Source organism: Lineus longissimus, chromosome 7 (assembly GCF_910592395.1).
Source record: "Lineus longissimus chromosome 7, tnLinLong1.2, whole genome shotgun sequence".
NCBI lineage: Eukaryota > Metazoa > Nemertea > Pilidiophora > Heteronemertea > Lineidae > Lineus > Lineus longissimus.
In genome coordinates this window covers 10679076-10700878 of record NC_088314.1, presented here as the reverse complement: position 1 = coordinate 10700878, position 21803 = coordinate 10679076, and the positions used below count along the sequence as shown (strand labels likewise).

The 21803-nt window shown below is 43.7% G+C and overlaps 1 protein-coding gene across 5 annotated transcripts in view; it reads left to right on the top strand.

Moving 5' to 3' along the window:
* The first annotated feature begins 797 nt into the window (after nucleotides 1–797).
* Nucleotides 798–21803, top strand: part of LOC135490657 (WASH complex subunit 1-like) — a 37266-nt gene continuing 16260 nt past the window's right edge. Inside the window, exons 1-3 of one of the 5 annotated variants that reach the window (XM_064775971.1) lie at nucleotides 798–1025; nucleotides 16114–16449; nucleotides 17326–17551. In XM_064775971.1, the coding sequence (XP_064632041.1) occupies nucleotides 16140–16449; nucleotides 17326–17551 (536 nt within the window). In that variant the 5' untranslated portion in view covers nucleotides 798–1025; nucleotides 16114–16139. Of the gene's footprint in view, nucleotides 1026–6832; nucleotides 6942–7373; nucleotides 7502–9252; nucleotides 9314–16113; nucleotides 16450–17325; nucleotides 17552–21803 lie in introns of those variants that run through there. The other 4 variants (XM_064775970.1, XM_064775974.1, XM_064775972.1 and 1 more) reach the window with 4 other exon arrangements.

The window sequence follows — 21803 nt, the reverse complement described above, 5'->3', positions numbered from 1 at the left end:
GCACACATAGAGCTTATCAAAATGTCAAGTTGTGGTAAATACATGGCTGGGATGGACCAAAGTGGAATTAATTCTCAATCTGTGGTTGATTCTTAATCTACAGAGTCAGGCCATCACAGAAATATGCTTTTTGATAATATATTTAAGAAAATGTGGTCTCACTGGTCAGTTTAGAACTTGTATTTTGACAGGGCCATATCAATGCGCCAGTGACGTTTTGATGGATATGGTGTACGGAAATCTTTTTTTCTCAGGCAATCGGTATTGGAATGTTTTTAAACTTTATTATGCTATTGGCAAAGGGTTCTTCTTGACACATATAAAATTTTGTGCAGATTGATTGGTCCAAGGTGTACTTTTTTACCAAAACTTATGCACAACAATGTACACGTATTATGTACATAGAGTGGCTCAATAAATAATGTTACACTTACAAAATGGTTAATAAATTTTATCATTTTGGCATTTACCCTCAAACATATATATGTACTTGAAGAACAAGATCTCTCGATTAAGTTGACGCCAGCAAAATCACGATCCTTCCATGGTTGACTGCACAGGACAGATTTTATTGACTCATGTGAAATCTCACTTGCGCCTACATATGTATGTTTGAGGTAAATGCCAAAATTATAATAGATATTAACCATTTTGTAAGTGTAACATATTTATTGAGCCACTCTGAGCAGCCCACGAGTCGGCCCTGTACGCCTAAGCCAATAGTCCGACTAGCGAGGCTTCTAAACACTAGAATGAGACACTGACTGTCATTCGTTCCGCGCATTCAGTTGGCACTGCTCTGGATAGCTCCAATCGCAGAAATTGTATCTTGGATTACTTCTAACTTTGGAATATATCTAATAGGATTGATCAGTTACACTTGGACGATTCTCTGGTCACTTTTTCTGTTTAAAGCAGTTTTGTGACGAATTTCGTAGAATTCCTTTGGAGTGGTTTTAGGACTTTTCAAGGCGACGTATATTTGTGGACACATTTTTGGATCTAAAAACATATGGACATCTGAGGTAGGTCGTTATTTTAGTCACTAATCTGGGTCATGTTTCGAAAGTCACCCTATAAACTGAGTCGTGTTTCGCAAGCCACTTAACCGAGTTATGTTTCGAAAGTCACTAAACCGAGTCATGTTTTGAAAGTCACTTAACTGAGTCATGTTTCGAAAGTCACTAAACTGAGTCATGTTTTGAAAGTCACTTAACCGAGTCATGTTTCGAAAGTCACTTAAAGGAGTCATGTTTCGAAAGTCACTTAAAAGAGTCATGTTTCGAAAGTCACTAAACTGAGTCATGTTTCGAAAGTCACTAAACCGAGTCATGTTTCGAAAGTCACTTAATTGAGTCATGTTTCGAAAGTCACTAAACTGAGTCATGTTTCGAAAGTCACTAAACTGAGTCATGTTTCGAAAGTCACTAAACTGAGTCATGTTTCGAAAGTCACTAAACTGAGTCATGTTTCGAAAGTCACTTAACCGAGTCATGTTTCGAAAGTCACTAAACCGAGTCATGTTTCGAAAGTCACTTAACTGAGTCACGTTTCGAAAGTCACTAAACCGAGTCATGTTTCGAAAGTCACTAAACTGAGTCATGTTTCGAAAGTACTTCATAACTTTATTCCTATTGCTTCCGTCTCAACTTTTTGTATTACTAATTAATAAAACGGAGTTCTAGAGAGAACACTTTATAAAACTGATGGTGTCTGGCCCAGTTTTAGGGACAGTTTTTGAATTTCAGGCAAACGAAAAAGACCACCTCAGTTTTGCCAAGGAAAAGTAAGGTGTAAGTGGAATAAATGCACTGTGTTCCCCCAGAATTAGAAAAACTACTGGCCGAATCAGTCTCGAACTTAACATAGGTAGAGGAGGTACTGGTTTTAGAGAAATAAGTACATGAAGACATTTGGTGTTGTGATCCAGTTTTTTAGAAAGTTGATAATTTTTGACGCTTCAATGAACCTCAGCTGTTGCCTTCCAAGCTAGGCCCTTTGTCAAGCTGCGTCTGGGGTTTGTCACATACCATATTTTCGGCGACGCAAATGACAAAAGGCGAATTGATAATAGGCGAATTAACTTCGGGAAAATATGTAGGTTCAAGGCGAATTTGCATTAGGCAACCATTATGAAAATATGATACATAAGTATGCTTTGTTACCCAGTTTGTAAGTTCATGTTCGGTTTGAATAGGCCTCGATAGAAAATTAGCGTAATGATTCACTGGATACTCGTAATACAAAGATGATGACAGAATGAGAATTGTGATTATATAAAGTGTATTTTATATCGTTCTGGCCAAAGTTGATTAGTGGACTCAGGAATGTGACCAGATCACATTGATCAAAGGATAGTGGAGTTGCACAACATTAGATAACCCTTAAGGTAGGCCTAACCACCCATTGCTCGTCCACGGTGTCAACTAAAACCGGTCAACTGTGACACCGGCTGCCCAGGGCTGTGTAACATTGCTATTTGTGATTTTGTGACAAGAGGTCAGCCAAGTGCCTTTGGCCCGATCTACAGGGTGGCCCAGAAAACCTTCCCTCACACAATGGATACACAATGGAATTATATGTGACCCGTCACAGCAAAACCAGGCGCTTGTCGCACAGAAGAAGAGCCTAAATGACACCAGGAGATAATGGAAGAAATTGATGTGCTCATATTTCACAAAAGGCAGACAATAGTGAAATGAACAGAGAGTCCGTCTCAACCTGCCAAGCTCAGAGCGACATGCGCCTGGTTTTGCTGTGACGGGTCACATATTGTGCGAGGGAAACGTTTTCTGGGTCACCCTACATATAAAAAACACTTTATACATTAATTTAGTTCTGTACCCTTTTCTCGATTTACGAAAGTTTTAGAGTTCCGGGATTTTCACAGGCAGTATAAGGATTGAGGAAAAACTTCTTTTATTAATCATCCCATATTAGACGATGGTTTTCTTAAATTTTTATTCTGCTATATCGGATGACCCCGAATTCAAACCTAAAACCTTTTCCCTACATGTGCATGTACATTGCATATTTTGCACAAGTTAATCCCCACGACAGTGGCAAGACATATTTCTATAGTCCCTTGTTGGATATACTTATAGTAATAAAGTATCTCTCATACCGTTCTGGCCAAGGGTACTGAGGTGAACTTAGCAATGTGACCATGTCACATTACCAAAAACAGTGGTGTTGCACAGACTAGATTATTCTTAGGCTGGCCTTACCAGGCTGAAGAAACAGAGTATAGCTCCTTTCACGGTGTAAACTATGACACTGGCAGCCCAGAGCTGTGTAACATTACTATTTGTGATCACACCATTAGGGTTCAGTGACGAAAAGATCTTCCAAGTACATTTGACCTGATCTATCTGAAAAACACATGTACAGTCTTAACATTGGCTGAATAGCGCAGTTCAACCTAGCAGTGAGCTTCTAATTATTTCTCAAGCCTCGGCATTCCGCCGCATCCAACCTGCAACTTACCAGACAGTTTATCCCGCCTCCCGAAGACGAAACGATCCAGAAATAAACTTAAACGTGAAAGTCTGCATGGTTCAGTTTAGTGAATCCAAACTGATCACCCTCAGAAAGGAAACGGAAAAGGACGAACAACTCGTCCCGCTCAAACAACTAATCGTACGTGGATTTCCCGCCAGGCAAAAGGAGATCGCCCCTCACGTAAAGGACTACTGGCCTTTTCGCGACCAACTCTCAATCGAGGACGGAATCATCCTCAAAGGATCGCAAATAGTGATCCCAGACGCACTACGTTCGGAATATCTTGCCACAATACACGAAGGCCACCAAGGCATCACACGATGCCAACAAAGAGCACGGAGCGCCATCTACTGGCCAGGAATTAACCGTGACATTGAGAACATTGTGAAACATTGCATGCCGTGTCAAACGCACCAGGCGGCACAATCAAAGGAACCGCTTGATCCAATTATACCGGATGTCCCGAACATACCAATGCACACGATTGGTACGGATTACGTACAATATGCAAACAAGGATTACCTCGTAATAGCCGATTATTACTCCAAGTTTCCGTTTGTCGAAGAAATGAAGGACATTTCCAGCAGAGCAACCACGATCGCAACCGAAAAAATCTTCGCAACGTTTGGCATCCCAAACACTATCATATCAGACAACGGTGGACCGTTCATAGGTGGACATTACCAAACAATGGTCCAGAGACTAGGGATAAACCACGTGACCAGTTCACCGAAACATTCTAAGTCACATGGCTTCGTGGAAAGCCAAGTCAAAATCGCCGAAAAAATAATCAAGAAAAATGCCAACCTTCAAACATCACTACTGGCACATCGCACAACGCCCTTAGGTCCGAACCTACCGTCGCCAGCTGAGATGATGTTCAACAGGAAAATACCCAACAGTCTACCGACTCATACGAGATCGACTGCGACCGAGATCGAAATCGAAAGTAGGCAACAATCGCAAGCTAAGACCACAGCTTGGTACAACCAAGACGCAAAAGAGCTACCAGAACTGTCCCTGCAGCAACCAATATTCTATCGCGACGTGGCCAAGCGCACTTGGTCACCAGGAATCATTACCGGTATTGGCCCAGAACCACGGTCGTATACTATTACAATGCAGCATCAACGGCAGATCACTACGTAGGAATAGAAGCCTTTTAAGGTCACGCCAGGTTATTTTTGCCGATCCCCCATCAGTAGACAACAGCAAATTTGACGCATACGAGCCAGGTGGTATGCAACCGCGCAACACGCGAGAACGGAGCAGCGGAAACGGAACTGAGTCAGGTGTGGTCGCAATACCTCAAACACCTGCAACGATCATACCCCAAACACCCGCAAGGATCGTTCCCCAGACACCTTCCAGCTAAAATAATAGTAACGTGACAACTCCAGCAGCTGCGACGCCACAAGAAACTACCCGCCGATCGCAACGTGAAAGGCGACCTCCAAATTGGATGAAGGATTTCCAAATTGGAAAAGAAAATGATAATATCAGGTGATGTGCTGGTAACCTCTCCCTATATTCTTCATTTTGCATACATATACGTGTGAAATAGTTTAGAGACATATAGCCCGACATATAATAGACCCTGTACGAAGTAGAACTGTGAAATCGGACTGATAACTTTTCTTATACAAGAACATTTTGATACAATCGCATAAATGAACAGCTACTGTAAAATTGCTTAGGTACCGTCACATAAATCATTCTTAGTAAAGGGGATGTTATATTATCGAGCGCAGCGCCATCTGCGATTAGCATCATAAACCAGCATCATCGTACCATCACCTATTAGCATACTAATTAGTATATCATTAGTCATATAAGGTGAGCGTCTTCTTTGTCTTCACTTCTTGTATCTCAATGTAATGGTCAACATCTCATGTGTGTTAGATTAAAGTAGATATATACAGAAACCACGACTTCTCTCCTCCATCAAAGAAGCACGAGGAAATACAACAACTAAGTCCTTGACTTTACATATTAAGCCCCCCTCTTAGGAGGGGCTCTTAAGATACACGTGTGTGCGGGAGTATAACATATTAAGCCCCCCCTCTTAGGAGGGGCTCTTAAGATACACGTGTGTGCGGGAGTATATAATGATGAGAAATAATGAGAGTAACTATTGTATATCCCACAAACAATTGTTTTTGGTTTTTTTCTGAATTTACTCCGTTTAGTTTACCGATTTCTCCGCGATCTTCCGGTGGTGGTTGCTATCCCATTGGTTGAAATTAATTTAAATCTTCGATTAGTGACTTATCCAAGCTAAAGGCATCAGTTGGGCCAAGCTAGTCATGAAATTAATGCCTAAAAATTATGAAAATCCAAAATGAATTCATTATTTTTAGTCATGGGTGAACTTTATTCCTTTGTATATTGTAAATAAACATTGGCCTATAATCATGCTTACCAATCATGGCATATTACCAAACCATATGATTACATCACAGGGCCTGTAGTTCACTTGGGTTATTTTTGTTATAGTCTGTTTGTTATAACATCGAGTAGTCTTCCTACTCTTGATTTGAAATGCAACAAGGATTTGACTCCCTTAAATCACCTCTAAAATCCCAACCATAAGGGATCCAAAGATCGGTGAATTTAATCTCTAGGCCTGTTATTGGCTTGTAGCATCATTTAATCAATTTGCCATGATTGGAAAAAATATGAACTACATGTACATGTACTTTTAAAAACTGGAGGGAAGGAATGGTGAAATATCTGCCTGGCCGCAAAGCCAAAATTGGGGGTGCGGGGGGGGGGGGGGGGTCCCCTCCCCCGAATTATAAATATATTACCAAAACAAAAATGTGTCGGAAGGAACTATGGATGGTCCCAACAAGAGGGGTTGGGGGGGGGGGGAGGGGGGGTTCCCCTTCATTACTGTTTACTGTTTACTGTCCAAAGCGACTAATTCTGGCTTTTGTATTGGCGGGGTGAGCGAGAGCGCCCGCTAGTGACTTCCCTCCGTGGTGGGAAGCCTCGGGCGGAATACCTCTGGGGTTTCCGCATTTACCGTTTCTTCGGGTAGCAGGTTCCAGTTAGCTGCGGGTAAAAACGTTACGCTATCTTGGGGGGGAGGGGGTGCTCACCCGACCTAAAGGGGCGCACTAAGTCCTTGACTTTTCATATTATTCTTTATGCCAAAATACATCTTTTTTATCACGGATAATGCTCGGTGCATACTCCAGCGACGTTACATTTTTCACGATGACAGCGGCGCCTCTATCGGGAAAACAAGGAAAGTGGGTGTTCAAAAGTCATTACCTACATTTGTGTGATGTGCGTAAGACTTTTCAGCGCCACGCCACGGTAGGAAAATAAACTGAAATGAGGTGACATTTTCAGGAAGTTGACATCAGTCATCATTCTTTAGATTTTGAAAGCAAACATATTTAGTGAAAATTAAAGTTCTTGTGGCCCTGTAGGTATGTTAACTTCATTCGAGATCTCTTTTCTGTCAGTGCACCTATTGGTTTGATTGAATACTTGGAGCAATTGCAGAATAGCCGGGACACTCTCTGCTAAATGATAGGAATTGTGTACATAATAATGTAAATGTACAGAATCAGAAGGACACTCGAGAGCTATTAGTACTGGCTATTCTCAATCTGTTAGGCCCAAAGTTGTATGCCTGTGGTCTTTCAGTTGCCTTTCGACTCGAGTATGATCAAAATGATGATTTCCTCATGATAAATAAAGCCAAAGGGACCAAGAGTTGGGGTAAGCTGTGACGTCAGCAGATCCATCAGATGTAGGCCTAGACCGAGAATGCAAGATATCTGTTGACATCGCAGCTCATTTGTTAACATCATACGCACGCACTCCTGATCTTTTCAGTTCACGACATGGTTGGTTTTCATCACCGTGATATGATATCTATGACGTCTTAACCATCGTCCTGGGATCTCTCTCGATAACATAATGATGCTTAACCGATGGCGATGATGTACAGCTGTTATTATTGTGACAAAATGGTTTCCAAGTTGTTAGTATACATCTAAAATATCATGCAAGTCACGAGATAGGCGAAAAAAACTAACTCTTATATCACAGTGAGACCAACAACGTGTGGATGTTGATGTTGTTATGTCACGCCATCCCCTCTAGTGAGATACGAGTATGCACACGCAGTCAACAGTTAATTATCACGTCAGAATGGCGTCATTTTGTAAACAGTCATTGAAAGGAAAGGTGCGCCATCGCGCACGCGCACCATCACGTACCTAAAAGTAAAATACGATCCAGGTGCGCAAATACCCGCGCACGCCGTAGTTTTCAAAATACGAACCAGATGTTCTCGTAACCTGTTACAACTGGTCTGATTTATAAGCCCCCCTCTTAGGAGGGGCTCTTAAGATACACGTGTGTGTGGGAGTATATACTGATTTGATGAGAAATAAAGAGAGTAACTATTGTATATCCTACAAACAATTTTTTTTGGTATTTTTCTGAATTAACTCCGTTGAGTTTACCGATTTCTCCGCGATCTTCCGGTGGTGGTTGCTATCCCATTTGTTGAAATTAATTTAAATTAATTTAAATCTTCATGGGAATTCGCTACATATGCCTAAGAAATTGGCCAATTATATTAATATTTTTATTAGAGAAATATCTGTCCTAAATAATGACAGAAAAGGGTGGTTTATTTCAATTTTGTGTCGACATGGTCAAGGTCACGTGACATAAACAAAACAATCGCACACACCCGTCCAAAAAAGGCACTTTAAGAAAAACAAACACGTTTTTCCTGCTTAAAACCACACTGACGACTAAGTTATTTTAGTCTACTACCCAAATCTGAAGTATCAAAATGAATTACAAACTAGAACTAGCTCTATTTAGCAAAAGTTGCGTGAAAAATTCGGGTGAGCGACATTCTGCACCCTAGCGGCCAATAATTAAACTACTTTCAGCCGTCTGCTCCGGTCTCGTTAGGGAGTTTTTCCCAAATGTACGCGATGATGACGTGCCCCATTAACAGGACATAACATCTATTTTAAAATGCATATCCGAAGTGAATGCATGAGGACAATCCATTTAAGTGTCGTATATCACTGGAAACGCCCGATTCCCGTGAATAAGGACAATCACAATGTATTACATTACCAAAACAAAAATGTGTCGGAAGGAACTATATGGATGGTTCCATCGCACCCCCCCCCCCCCTCCAGCAGTATGACACAGAAGGGCTAGTTGACTGTCCACCGGGGGGGTTTGGGGGGAGCTTCCCCCAACGCACTGGTAAAAACCTATGTCGACGGAGGGGGGTTTGGGGGGGTGTCCCCCCATTGTAACAGCTGTAGTTGTTAGAGCTTGCACATAACATATGCTCGTAAGGGGGTTCGGGGGAGCTCCCCCGACCTAAAGGGGGGCTCACTAAGTCCTTGACTTTACATATCAATTCAGCGCTACAACTGGTCTGATTTATTTATTCAGCGCCATTTTGAAAAACCAAAAAAAATTGTTTGTTGGATATACAATAGTTACTCTCTTTATTTCTCTTCATTCATTATGTACTCCCGCACACACGTGTATCTCAAATTTCCCGCGCACCTCGCTACAGACGAGCCGACGAAACATCCCGAACATGTTGAATGTAAAGATGTAACATGATTCGTGATTGGCTGTTGTTTCACCAAATGTATTAGACCAGTGTATCGGTTTGACCAATGAAATTCCGGCTCTCTCTCATCACAACAATGGCGGAAGGGCAGGCAGTCCAGCTCTCCACTTTCCAATCGTGGAAAGTGGAGGATGCTGGCATAGTGCCGTTGATGACAAAGACAAAGAATAACTGGTGGGCCACAACATGTGAACTTCCACTCAAAAAGAGTTTTAACAGTCAAGTCGCCGAACGCCGCGAAAAACCACACACCTAAGCTCCTTTAGATGTGTGGCTACCCCCACACCTGGATTTTTTTCCTTTCAATGACTGAACAAAGATATCCATCTATAGAATGCTGAACAAAAAAGCACAGATGTACACAAAACTCATTTATTTGGAGATATTAAATAACCTAACTATACTAGAAACATATATCCAACACATGATCACCTCAATGGTTCTAAATTATCTGTTTTAGACTCTGGATAAGGAGGAAAAAATCACAAAAAGTTGAGAATATTTGGTCACATGATATGCCATGGTACCAAATATTCTCCACTTTTTGTGATCGACATTTTCCTCCTTATTCCGAGTCTAAAACAGATGAATATGAACTGTTGCTTGAAATATAGTTAAAAACTTGTTTTCATCACTCTAACGAAGTTGTTACTGAATTCCTCCAAATAAGTGAGTTTTGTGTGTATGCTTTTTGGCTCACCGTAGGGGAGTCTATACGATACCGCAGTGTCCGTCGTCCGTCGTCGTCCGTCGTCGTCGTCGTCCGTCGTATCCTAGTTCAAAAACAGTGGCACGTTTTTTAACCGCTAGGCCTATGAACTTAAAACTTTGTACACATGACCCCCTAGGTCAGATGACCGTGACACTAAATTTCTGTCCGATATGATTTTTTACTTGGCCACCAGGGGGCCAAATGTGGATATCTAAAAAGTGTGATATCTCGCTTATTAGTGACTTGTTTTCGATAAAACTTTTGTGGTAGGTACTCATAGCAAGGATACATCATATATCTTACGGGTTTTTAATTTGATCTACTTTTCAAGGTCGCAGAGGTCAAATGGCGTGAATTGGCCGTTTGAGTGTAACTATGGCACGTTTCTCAACCACCAAAGCTATGAGCTTGAAACTTGGTACATATAACCCCCTATATCAGATAACCTCTGGTGCTGAATTTCAGCCTGATCTGATTCTTGACTTTGCCACCAGGGGGCCAAAACAGAAAAAGTAAGAAGTGCAATAGCCTGCTTATTAGCAAATTGTTTTTGATGAAATTTTTATGGCAGGGACCCCTAGCAATGTTACCTCAGATGTTGCACGATTTTTCGGATTTGACCTACTTTTTAAGGTCGCAGAGGTCAAATGGCGTAAATTTGCCGTTTTAGTGTAACTATGGCACGTTTCTCAACCGCAACAGTTATGAACTTGAAACTTTGAACAAGTGACCCCCTAGGTCAGTTGACCTTTTACACTGAATTTTGGTTCGGTCTGATTATTGACTTGGCCACCAGGGGGCCCAAACTCAAAACTCAAAAAGTGTGATTTCTCGCTTATTACTGATTTGTTTTTGATAAAAGTTTCATGGTAGGTACTCCCAGCAAGGATACATCACATATCTTACGGGTTTTTGATTTGACCCACCTTTCAAGTTCACAGAGGTCAAAGTTGAAAACTTTACCGTTCTTGGTACGTTTTGTCGTTGTTCAATGTAAAGAGTTTTAATTTTGTGTAATGATGCATCTAGGAAGCCACTATTTGTATGCCAAGTTTCAGCCAGATCGGAATTCAAATATGGCCGAAATTGCATGTTTTGTGGGTTTTTCCTCGTATTGTGGCAATCCAAAGGTCGTGAGTTCAAACCCCGGTCAAGGACAGCCAAAAATATTTTTATTTTTCATCTTTTCCTTTTTTCTTTTCTGAGTTCTATCTTACATTTTCTTCATTTTTTGATTTATTTGGTGCCATAGATTTAATTAGGCGGCCATCTTGGAAATCGTTTTTTGCCGATTGCTGTAGTGAAACGAGTGATGAAATTGTTATGGTCAGGTGGATGTGTCTACATCACATATCACCCTGGTTTGTTATTTGACCTACCTGTCAGGGTCACTGAGGTCAAAGTTAAAAATATATTCACCATTGTCATGGAGTGGCACAGTTTCTTCACTATCATTTTCACCTAGACTCTACAAGCTTGGAACCACAAGTCTCGGATTCACCACTTGGCCAGGGCCGGCTCTGAACTGGTCACAGATGCATGTATAAATTATGAGAGGCCTACATACTGTAGCACTTTCTGTAACTGTCTACTAAAAATACTTACGGTGAGCACAATGGCCCCTGGCCGTTTCATTTACAGCGTTGTATACCTCTGTTTGTAAACAAACCATTGCCTTGGATTGGATGATTGCTCTACTACATGGTCAGAGTTCTAATAACTAAGTGATGAATCTTCACCGTCTTGACTCTCGAATCGTGAAATTTGAGCAAATTCAACAGGCAGACAGTGCATGTGTTCTGCGCAGTTTATAGAGTGACTGACTCAACCACTCTCTTCATTACATTTAACAGAGAGTGGCCCAGATCTGGCCAATTGAGTTGTTACACACTGGCCACCTGGCGGGAGCTTATACTGGGGACAACATAAAAACATAAACATAGGTTGGTCGTCGATTTTTAAACATGGAATATTTTATTGAATTAAGTCTGCTTGTCCATACACTAACAATCAGATTTGTGTAATTTATGACTGAAACGGACAACTCATATGAAAAACCAACTGTTAGAAAAAATTTGCGTCGTTAAAACACTATAACTTATTCCTAGCTGAAGATCCAGGCATTCCAAAATTCTGGTCAAGGAATACAAAAAGAAAATCGTTTAAGAATTAAAAGGCCACCCGGTAGCAGCCGCCTCAACGCCACCACGCGGGGCCTAATGGTACAGCCAGGTCCACAAGTATGTATCGCATCGTTTGTACCGTATTCTAATCGGTTCCTGGTCGGTCCGTAACGCTATTATTTAGAGTACGACATGACGACGACTGACAAATCGCAGACTGAACAGCGGTCAGTGTCCTAATAATCGTCAGTTCGTAGTTTGCATTTTATCGGTTCGGGTATTGATTGTCTTCAGTCTGTGTATTGCCAGTTCGGTTCGGTTCCTAATCAATACTCTTGCCGGATTCTATTGTGTCGTGACTGCGATGACCGGCATTGGCCAGGGCCCGGTCCCGTCATCGTGCGACAGAATGACAGATGACGTTCGCGGGAAAAGGACGGGTGGCTGATTATCTTACCGTTTTTAAAACATAATCCCCAATCTAACCCCTGCCGGTTTCTATCCTAAACCTCTAGTCCAACCCGGGAGTCCTGGCCACGCCGCCCGTCAAAACAGAATGCGAGGACACAACACATGACACAAATCATGGCATGCGTACATTTGTTTCCAGCAAAATTTGAGTGATCTTTGAAAAGACAAACTCTTCTACCGCAACATATTTTCAATGATGCATTCCAAGGAACACACAGGTACACTTCACTCCAAAGACAAACTGCCCAAAAAAAGGTGCAGTGTATAAGCACAGAGCAACCAAACTATAGGTTGATTACTCAAAGTTACGCATCTTAATGATAAGATACAGGTGTTTATTTGCATATTGGTTAGTTGCATCGTTAAGACCAACGCAGTCTTTGCGCCTTGCAGTTTTCGCTTCTTTTTTGTCAACAGAATTATTTTATCTCAGATATTTGTTTTGAGAGAGTCCGCAAATAAAATTTGGGTGTAATGTTTACTATTTAACTTCTTTTTTTATAAAAATAGATGGGTAATTCCTTCAAAAAAGAAGGAAAGTTGAATTTCATGCGGCCTGTCATTAATTGACAGCTGTCTCCTGACGTCATGATCAGCAGTGACAGCTGATTGGTCAAAGCAGCAGACTGCTCAATCGCCTTCCAAGAATCTAAAGATGAAGAGCACCGGGATCGAGAAAGTTTTGACAAGGATAAATAGCCGTAGATGATTTTTGCGCCGAGACAATGATCAATGTGTTCGCAAGATGTTGTATTTTTGATACGACTGACTCCTAAAATCGGGCTGATTCTAATTGAAATGGGATACCGGTGGGCGACCCTGTATCCAGGTCAAATCAAAAGATAGCATTGTCAATAGCGTAGGGAAAAGCAGATGCAGATTCTAGAGTGAACTGGATGCGAGGATGCATGTTATTTTTGATTAGGCTACCATTGGTGGGTAGTTGCCGGGTTAAGTTTGCAAGAAATTGCGCATTGGATTTTAATGTTGTTTGAAGCTTTGGATTATTATCGTCCAGGTTGTTAATTGCTGCCAATCATGTAGGTCCGGCCAAAATATCCCTGTGTTCTGAATTAAATAAATGTTTGCCCCGCCGGCCCGCCCGGCATCACGTCATTGGTCATCTTCCCCGGTTCGTGTCCATTCGTATTTCGTCACGTCAGGTCGGGTCGGTCGGTCAATGATCATCAGTCAGTATCCAAATGACCTAGGTCCGTAACGTCATTTATTTCGGTTCGTTTACTACAAAACCAAGGTCATCGTGGCTGATAGATTTGAGGTACGAAGCGCGCAATACACGAGGTGACTATCGTCGGTTCCTTATCAGTCCGTAACTGCCAAAACCGATACATACTTCTGGACCTGGCTGCACATATTAGGCTACGCATTTTACCGATCTGCACTATCTGTCATGATAAGATTGTGCTGCACATTTTTAGGATCCTATTATTGCGCGACAATCTCGAGATCGCGCAAGGGAAAAGTCATGTCTTGTCGGGGATCTTGTGTGTGTGTTGCGTGAGTTTGCCCTGTTCTCTCAGTGATTATGCAACATCAAACTGCAGAAATTTATGATAAAACATGAAATAAAATGTGATAACATTTCAACAATAATTTCTGCATGCTGCATCTCGATCATGAATAAGGCAATTGGTTTGAAAAGTCCCAAACTTTTTACATTGGACACAATCAAACATAAGTACTTAGGGAAACTTGGGGTAAAAGAAATTGTTGTCTCCTGTGTGGAATTAGTCATCCCTATTGTTCAATGATTGTTCAGGGATTTATAACTAAAGGGAGGCTATTCGGAATACTACAATGGGGTCTTATCACTCCAGCTCACCTGTAAGCAGTGTACTTTCTTCAGTTTCTTGTGTTTGCTCCTCAGCAGGATTAGATTATGTTCCTCGCCTAAAGACCTAGCGTCATCACTCGCAGCCCTTGCAGAATGCGTCAGACGAAGCGCCCCCTCAAAAGAAGTTACTTCCGGACAGTACTCCACATCCTATTCCAATGAAACATTTTTTTGGCATGCTATTACCCGCAGCACACTGGCCGCCAACTTTGGCGACAAAAAGCGTTCAGCTGACGCCTCTCGACTCCGAAGTTGGCGGCCAGTGGATCCTGGTGAGAGCACACCTGCCCAGAATCGGCGTCCAGTAGCGTCTTTTTCGCCACTTTAGGCTGCCATTTTGAAATCCTGTGACATCAAGACACAAACTGATTTGCCATAGCCTCGCCGCCGATGCCAATTCAGGCGGCAATCCGTAGCACACCTGGCTTCTTCTCGCGTTCAAAAACGGCGACACGCGTCAAAAATCAAACATGTTCGATATTTGGCGTTTAGTTGCGGCAAGTGGCGTCAAGTCGCGTTCGCCGACGCCGTTCGTAGCAGACTAGGGATTTTTCAGGCGTTCAGGACTCTTGCGGCAAAAAAACACTTGTAAACGCCAAAGTTGGCACCTAATGTGCTGCGTGCGTTACTTTTCTTCCTTACCTCACGCAGCATGATCATGGTCTATTGGTCAAAGTGATCACTAGTAATTATTGGTCAATGTGTCATAGAGTAGAGAGACGTGTTCACATTATTAAAGGCATGGCGCCATAGTTAGCACTGCCAATTAGGCTTCTGGGTTGATAGTCAGTAAATATGGGTCAAAAGTGTCATATTGAGATATGTTCACATCATCAAAGGCATGGCAAGGGAAGGCACTGCTAATTAATTGGCATTGCTAATTAGGTTTCTGAGTTGCTGGTCAGTAAAGATTGGGTGACAAAGTGTCAAAGTGATTTCCTTCACCAGTTGGTTGAGTTTTCTGTAGTTGCCCCTGGTGGACGCCTCCTCCATCTGGTTTCCCATATCGTTCATCCATTTTTGGCTCACCGACCTTAGGGGAGTCGATACAACACCGCTGTGTCCGTCATCCGTCGTCGTCATTGTCTGTATCCTGTTTCAAAAACAGTGGCAGGTTTCTTAACTGCTAGAGCTATGAACTTGAAACTTTGTACACAGGACCCCCCAGATCAGGTGACCTCTGACACAGAATTTGGGTCCAATCAGAATCTTGACTTGGCCAGCAGTGGGCCAAAAGTGGAAACCTAAAAAGTGTGATATCTCTCTTATAAGTGGGTGCTTGCTTATTCCTGTCTCAACCTAACTCCAGTGTGCTTGGACATGCCCCTCATTCCTTTCGACACAAGCTTCAGCTCTGGTTCTCATTGCTGTCAATGCATTCCTGATTGCGTCTCTTTGTCCTCTTAAGGTATCAACGATTCTGGCACATAGGTCATTGATATCTCGTGGAGGCAACTTGTTAACTTGGTATTACCAAAACGTCTGTCTGGTGTGAGACCAGTTCTGGCATGGTTGATTGAACTGTTAGGTGTTCAGTCATCTGTGACAGTAAATTGGATTTCTTGGTGTCATAAGAAAGAGGACATCATTGGGTAATGAATGGTGGTTGCCAATTTCCAAAATATTTAGCCATGTCTAGGAAATTAACAAATTAATCTCTGTTTCTTTTTTTTGAAACACCCTGTATACAATCACCAAAACAGGACTATGGCCATATGGACATGTTCAAGTTGTATTTTTTTGCGTGTCACCCAGTGTAGGTATATAATAAGACATATTTACTGATGTACTGTGTGCTAATTTCACATTTCAGCGTTGCTTGTTCATGAGACTTGGAAGATGAAGAACTCACCATCACGTAACACGTACAACGTGCCTCTTATTCCATCTGACCTGCGGCGGGATGAATGTATCATACAGATTGCTGATGCCCTAGATTATCTTAATCTCGTCGCCAACGATGTCTTTTCTCGGATTGGTGGTCGCGTCGAGGATAACAAGAAGCGATTATTGGCAGTCAATGACAGGGTGAACCTGGCCCAGGCGCGTATAGACAAGATAAAGGGAACAAGCAAAGCGACTAAGGTTTTCTCAAGTGCTAAATACCCTGCCACTGAGGAGCTGCAGGGCTATCAAACATTATTCCAAGGTAAGACTAGCCATGTTTGTTCAAATTTCAAAGGAGGGTTTGCCTGGCATATTTTTATCAAGTTATGTACTTAGTTATGCATTAGGGTGTAAATGTCCATTGAAAATAACCAGTTCCATGCCAGAAAATAAAGGGACAGGCAGGACAGGGTCTTTGTTTGGTAGTAATTCGTGATTTCGTTGCCATATAAACATGGCGGTATTGACCAACGTCACCTGGATGAGCGCAGTGCATGGTGGGTACCAATTTGCAAATCACTGTGGGTTGCGGTGAGGGGGCTAGGTAGGTTCTCTTGGGTGGTCAATGGGCTTAAATTCTCCGTGGCATAATGGGGTGGGGTGGGAGATAGAGTGCCCTATCGCTTTTGGCCCCTTTTTATCTTGGTCTCACTTGTAAGAGATGTAGTGTGGTTAAATTCGTAGATGAGAGATGCCAGCGATGCTCTGAACGAGCGGGTTTCATTTTGCCCCTTACTTCAGCCAATGAGGGGAAGGTATTAAGGGTTTGGGTGCAGGGCCCCTGATTTCCTCAGGATGTACTAACAGACAATACCCAGTTGGGGCCATAATCAACCTAGTGAACAGTATCATTTATCTTTATTCAGGGCCGTATTTAGGTGGCAGGGGGCTACTGCCCCTCTCCTCCACTGTCATCTTCGAAAGTGTTCTTCAGGCAGATTTGGGATATTGTTGTTCTGCCCCCCCCCCCCCCCCATAAGACCCTACTCCCAGAACCAAAAAATGAAATACAGCCCTTGTAATATTGTATTATGACCACTATTTGTTCCAGATGAGCAGAGATGACCATTTCAAATGCTTTTGATTAGCTTTTGATTTGTACTCCTAAACAAGAACATATTTCTTTTAACAATTTTAGGTGAAACTGCTTGCACCAATCTGAAAGACATCAAACGAGCACGCCATAAAGTTCAGAGTAAATACACAGACGTAGATGAGAATGTGTTGAAAGACAAGCTGCAGTTTTACAATGTGCAGCAGGGTGGCAAGAAGAAGGATGAAAACGACCAAGAAGGAATTGGGCGACTTCCTCGGAACATTCCCTCTGTTAGCTCATTGCTACTGTTCAATACCTCAGAAAATCCGTAAGTTTACTGATGGTCAGTAGTGCTTGATTTGGTTGCTCTGAGCACGGCACTTTTTAAACGCGTCGCAAACAAGAGATTAAGCAATAGCGATTAGTAATTAGCGAATAGCCAAAAGACAATGGCTCATCTGTTGGTAAAACCGGTAATTGCTTGGTTTGATATTGAATACAAGTGGCAGGGTTTATCAATTATCGTTGCAGACACGATCAATGAAATCTGCAAATGAGAGATTTTTGTTAATCCCATGTTGCAGTGACAAAAATCTCTTGTTTGCGGGGTGCCTTTGAATTGATTATGAATTCCTGAGGCACTTCGGCCAAAGGTTTGTCTCAGAATTTGCATACCACCCAAAGGTCTCAATTTTAGTACAGAGACTCAACAGCGCGGTTTTGCTGAAGAAAAGTTACATATAAAACCTGAAGTTATAACCCTGACAAGTCTAACTACTCCAAGATACAGCGTACAATATGTAATTAAAATTAGAATTCCTGCACCAGGACGCCAGCCATTACTTTATTCTGGGATTGCCTCTTGTTGAAGTCATCCACGTGGAGGAGTGCCCTCAGCGAGTCCACCACCCATAATGCCCACGACCGGACTGCAGGGAGCACGGACCGACCGTGCTGTCTGACCGAATGCCATGGCAGAAGGGGAGCATCTGTATCACAGATGGACTCGCTGAGGGTACCCGCCACAGGGCGATCCCCCACAAATATACTTAGCAAGTAGTGACATATTTAGATCTCTACCAGGTGAGTCCATTTAAAAATATGTTAATATATTTGAATTTTTTAACTGCTCACAATAGGTGTAACTTTCTGAATATGTCTAGGGCAGTAAACTGTTTGGTATGATAATAAGATCGTTTTGGGAAGCCAAAAATACATTTGATGTTGTTGGCCAAAAATACATTTGATGTTGTTGGCCTGAGACGATTCTAATAAAGCAAGGTCACATGACCTTAGAGACATACAATGACAGTCGAAGGTCAACACAAGGCGAACGGCTGCCTTCTGTTGATATGTTTTAGCTTCTGTTTTAAGACCGGGGAAACATAACCCAGAATTGGATAGACTGTACATGTATGCCTTGCGTCTGGCTGCTGATAATCTGTTATTAACATGCGTAGAACTGTTTAGATCAGCACGAAAATTAACCCCCGATACATCAATATTGTCTGCATCGTTAACAGCATGGGGACCCAGCGTCCATCTAGGAGGGGTACGAAAAATTATCTCTTCCGAAAACAATACACTTAGTTTTTGCGAAACCGAAAACAAATCTATTACTATACATGTAACATGTAACATGTAGCAAACCTATATACTATATACTATACATGTAGCATGTTTCTTAAGGCTGACGTTACATAGGCCTCATTCGTTCACTTCCCACATGTCACGTTCCAGCTTTACTTAACGTTCCTCGGTGAATGCACGGCCTTGTGGCATGCATTCAGTGAGGAACGAACGCATTAAGGGGAACGTGGCATGTGGGAAGTGAACGAATGAGGCCTATGTAACGTCAGCCTAACCAGCATGAATTCCTAACCACCAAATATCTATACAGTGAGCACAATCGCCCCTGGCCTTTTTAGCTCACCTTTCAGGGGAGCTTATACAATACTGTGGCGTCCGTCCGTCGTCAGCAGCGTCCGTCGTCGTTACTTTTGACAAAAGAGTGGCACGTTTTTTAACACTTGACCCTGAAGGTTCATACTTGGTGTGTGGGTACCCCTAGGCAAGACCTTCTTTCAAAATGAAAATTAGCGCAATTCAACTGCTTGCCTGCCATATAAGTGGCACTCTTTGAAAACCTATTTTTGGCTGTATCTTATGAACGCTGCTAGCTAGAATCATAATATTTATACCGTAGATGCACCTCATAAGGATGCTCGAAATATAACCCAGGTTTACTTTTCAAGGTCACAAAGGTCAAAGTTTGCTATCGGCATCGCTGTAAGGTAATAGAGGCACGTTTCGTCACCACTGGTGTAACTGACTTGAAATCTTGTAAATATGTACCCCTAGGTCAAATGACCTCCGAGACTAAATTTCCATGTGATTTGATTCATGGATAGGCCACCAGGGCGGCATAACCTGAAACACAAAAGGTGCTATTTCACCTGAACTAAAGGTTGGATCATTTATACATCTAGTAAGGATATATGACATAATACCTGTGTTTTTGATTTGACGAATTTTTCAAGGTCAAAGAGGTCAACTTTGAAAATTTCAACAAACTTACCACGTTTTCTTACTATGTGACCTAGATAATTTCAAACTTGTACAAATATGCCTCTGGGCAATTTTATGTCGTTCATACTCTACCCAGGTCAGACTTTTGCATATGTACTCATATCGGATCTACCCGAGGAATTATTTAACTAATTACATTAGAAAAATAACCAGCCAGTTCACAAGGCTACGTCCAGGCGGCGCCCCTGTACAGCCCATCAACCGTGCAAGCCGCCATATTGCCAGTACTTTTTCCTCGGCACCTTGTACCACAAGCTCCGAGTTTCTGCTGCTGTTTACGTCGAATTCTCCGTGACAGTATCGAGAAGGATCCTTCCCCAGACGTCCGTTTGGAGCTGTCGATCTCAGGAAGCGGGTGAGACCACTCCTTTACTCATCTTTCCCTGATTTCGCCACTTTAGAACGCTTTTTCAGCCGTTCGCCCAAAAAAATTTTCGCTCCAGGCTCCGGTCACGTGACCAAGAATAAATATAAATTCTCTGATCGTTCACTTCTTTTGTGTGGCCTTTCAAGATGCTGGCTCTGCCGCTCTTGTTAGCGTCTTTCTTATCATTATTGGGCTTTCCAGCCCTCTTATTGGGCCTGTTACCCTTCTGGGTATTCAGGTGCCCGGGTGCCGGTGTATCGGGGATTATTAGTCCCCGTCCCGGTTCGTCCCCGGCTCGCCAGTCCGCCCCGTCGGACTCTGCGACTGCGGTTTCGTCCGCTGCCGGGACGCAGCCTTCAGCTTCTCCGGCCCCTCGGCCGTCGAAGAAGCAGTGTGGCCTGGTGTGGCCTCTTCTAAGTCCCCCTCCGCTGTTTCTTCTCAGCGGGGGCGAGGCCCCCGGAGCTCTGGCGCCGTTTCGACGCCCGACTCCGGGGCTCGGGCCGGGCACCCTCCATTCGGAGGTGTGCCCCCCGAGTTTCCTCCTAGGTTGAGCGCCGTTGACCCCTTCAACGGGGCGCCCCCTAGTGAGATTGGCCCCTCCCCCCTTTCACAGGGGGTCGTAGGGAGCGGGACTCTGGACGCTTTGCGTCCCGATCCCCTGGGCGTCGAGCATACCCCGCTGAAGGCAGACCTCCTGATTCAGGAACTCCTCCGGCTTCCGGCCGTGGAGTCCTTAGTTACATCTAAAACCCCACCTGGCCTGATTTCCTCCGCCCTCCCCCGTCGGGACCCCCCTGCTGCGGCATTGGGTCGTCCCCCGTCCTCCTCCGGGTTGGATGTGCCTCCGGCAGTGTCTTCGGTTGTGACTGTGTCTTCAGATTACACCGTCACATCTGACCGTTCTGAGGCGACGGGGCGTATCCCATCGGGTTTTGAGGCCTGGCAGGCGGCTCACCCCAGTTTCCGTCCCCTTCTGGGGACGTCGACCGCCTCCCCGAGGGTTACCGCAGACTCGGGTGTCACCCCCCCTGTTCTGCCGCCCCCTCATGTCTCGCACGGAGGTGACCTTACCCCCCAGGGGTAGGGGTGCGACAATGGGGCATTACGTCCGGTCCAGAGACCCTAGGGTCTGTCCAGACGTCGGGACGGTTCGCCCCACGATTTCGCCGGTGCGACCCCGTCCCTCCCTGTCTGGTTCTGCGGGTCTGAGCTCCACCCCCTTTGTGGTGAGTAGCCCCCCGCCATCCCTGTCTGCCCCAGGTATGCCCAGACAGGATCCCCGGCCTATCGCACTGGGCCTTACGGCCCAGCAGCGTCAGGTCCTGCAGTGTTTGGCCGCCCATCTAGAGACCAAAAATCTCTCAGATAGGGCCCCTCAGCAGCAGGCCGGGAGACCAGTGGCCTTTGAGCTGCCCCAAGTCCCCATGGAGGTCGACTATCAATACGATGAGTCCCAATCTTCCATCGGGCAGGCCTCTCAGGCTGACTGCCCCTCTGGAACAGAGTACCCCACCATTGTGGCTGGGATGCGCGATCTTCGCGCGCTCGTCCGGCAGTTTGTGCCGACCGAGCATTGTCCTCTCCCGCTGGTCAACCCCGCGCTCGGCCGTGCTCCTTTCGATCT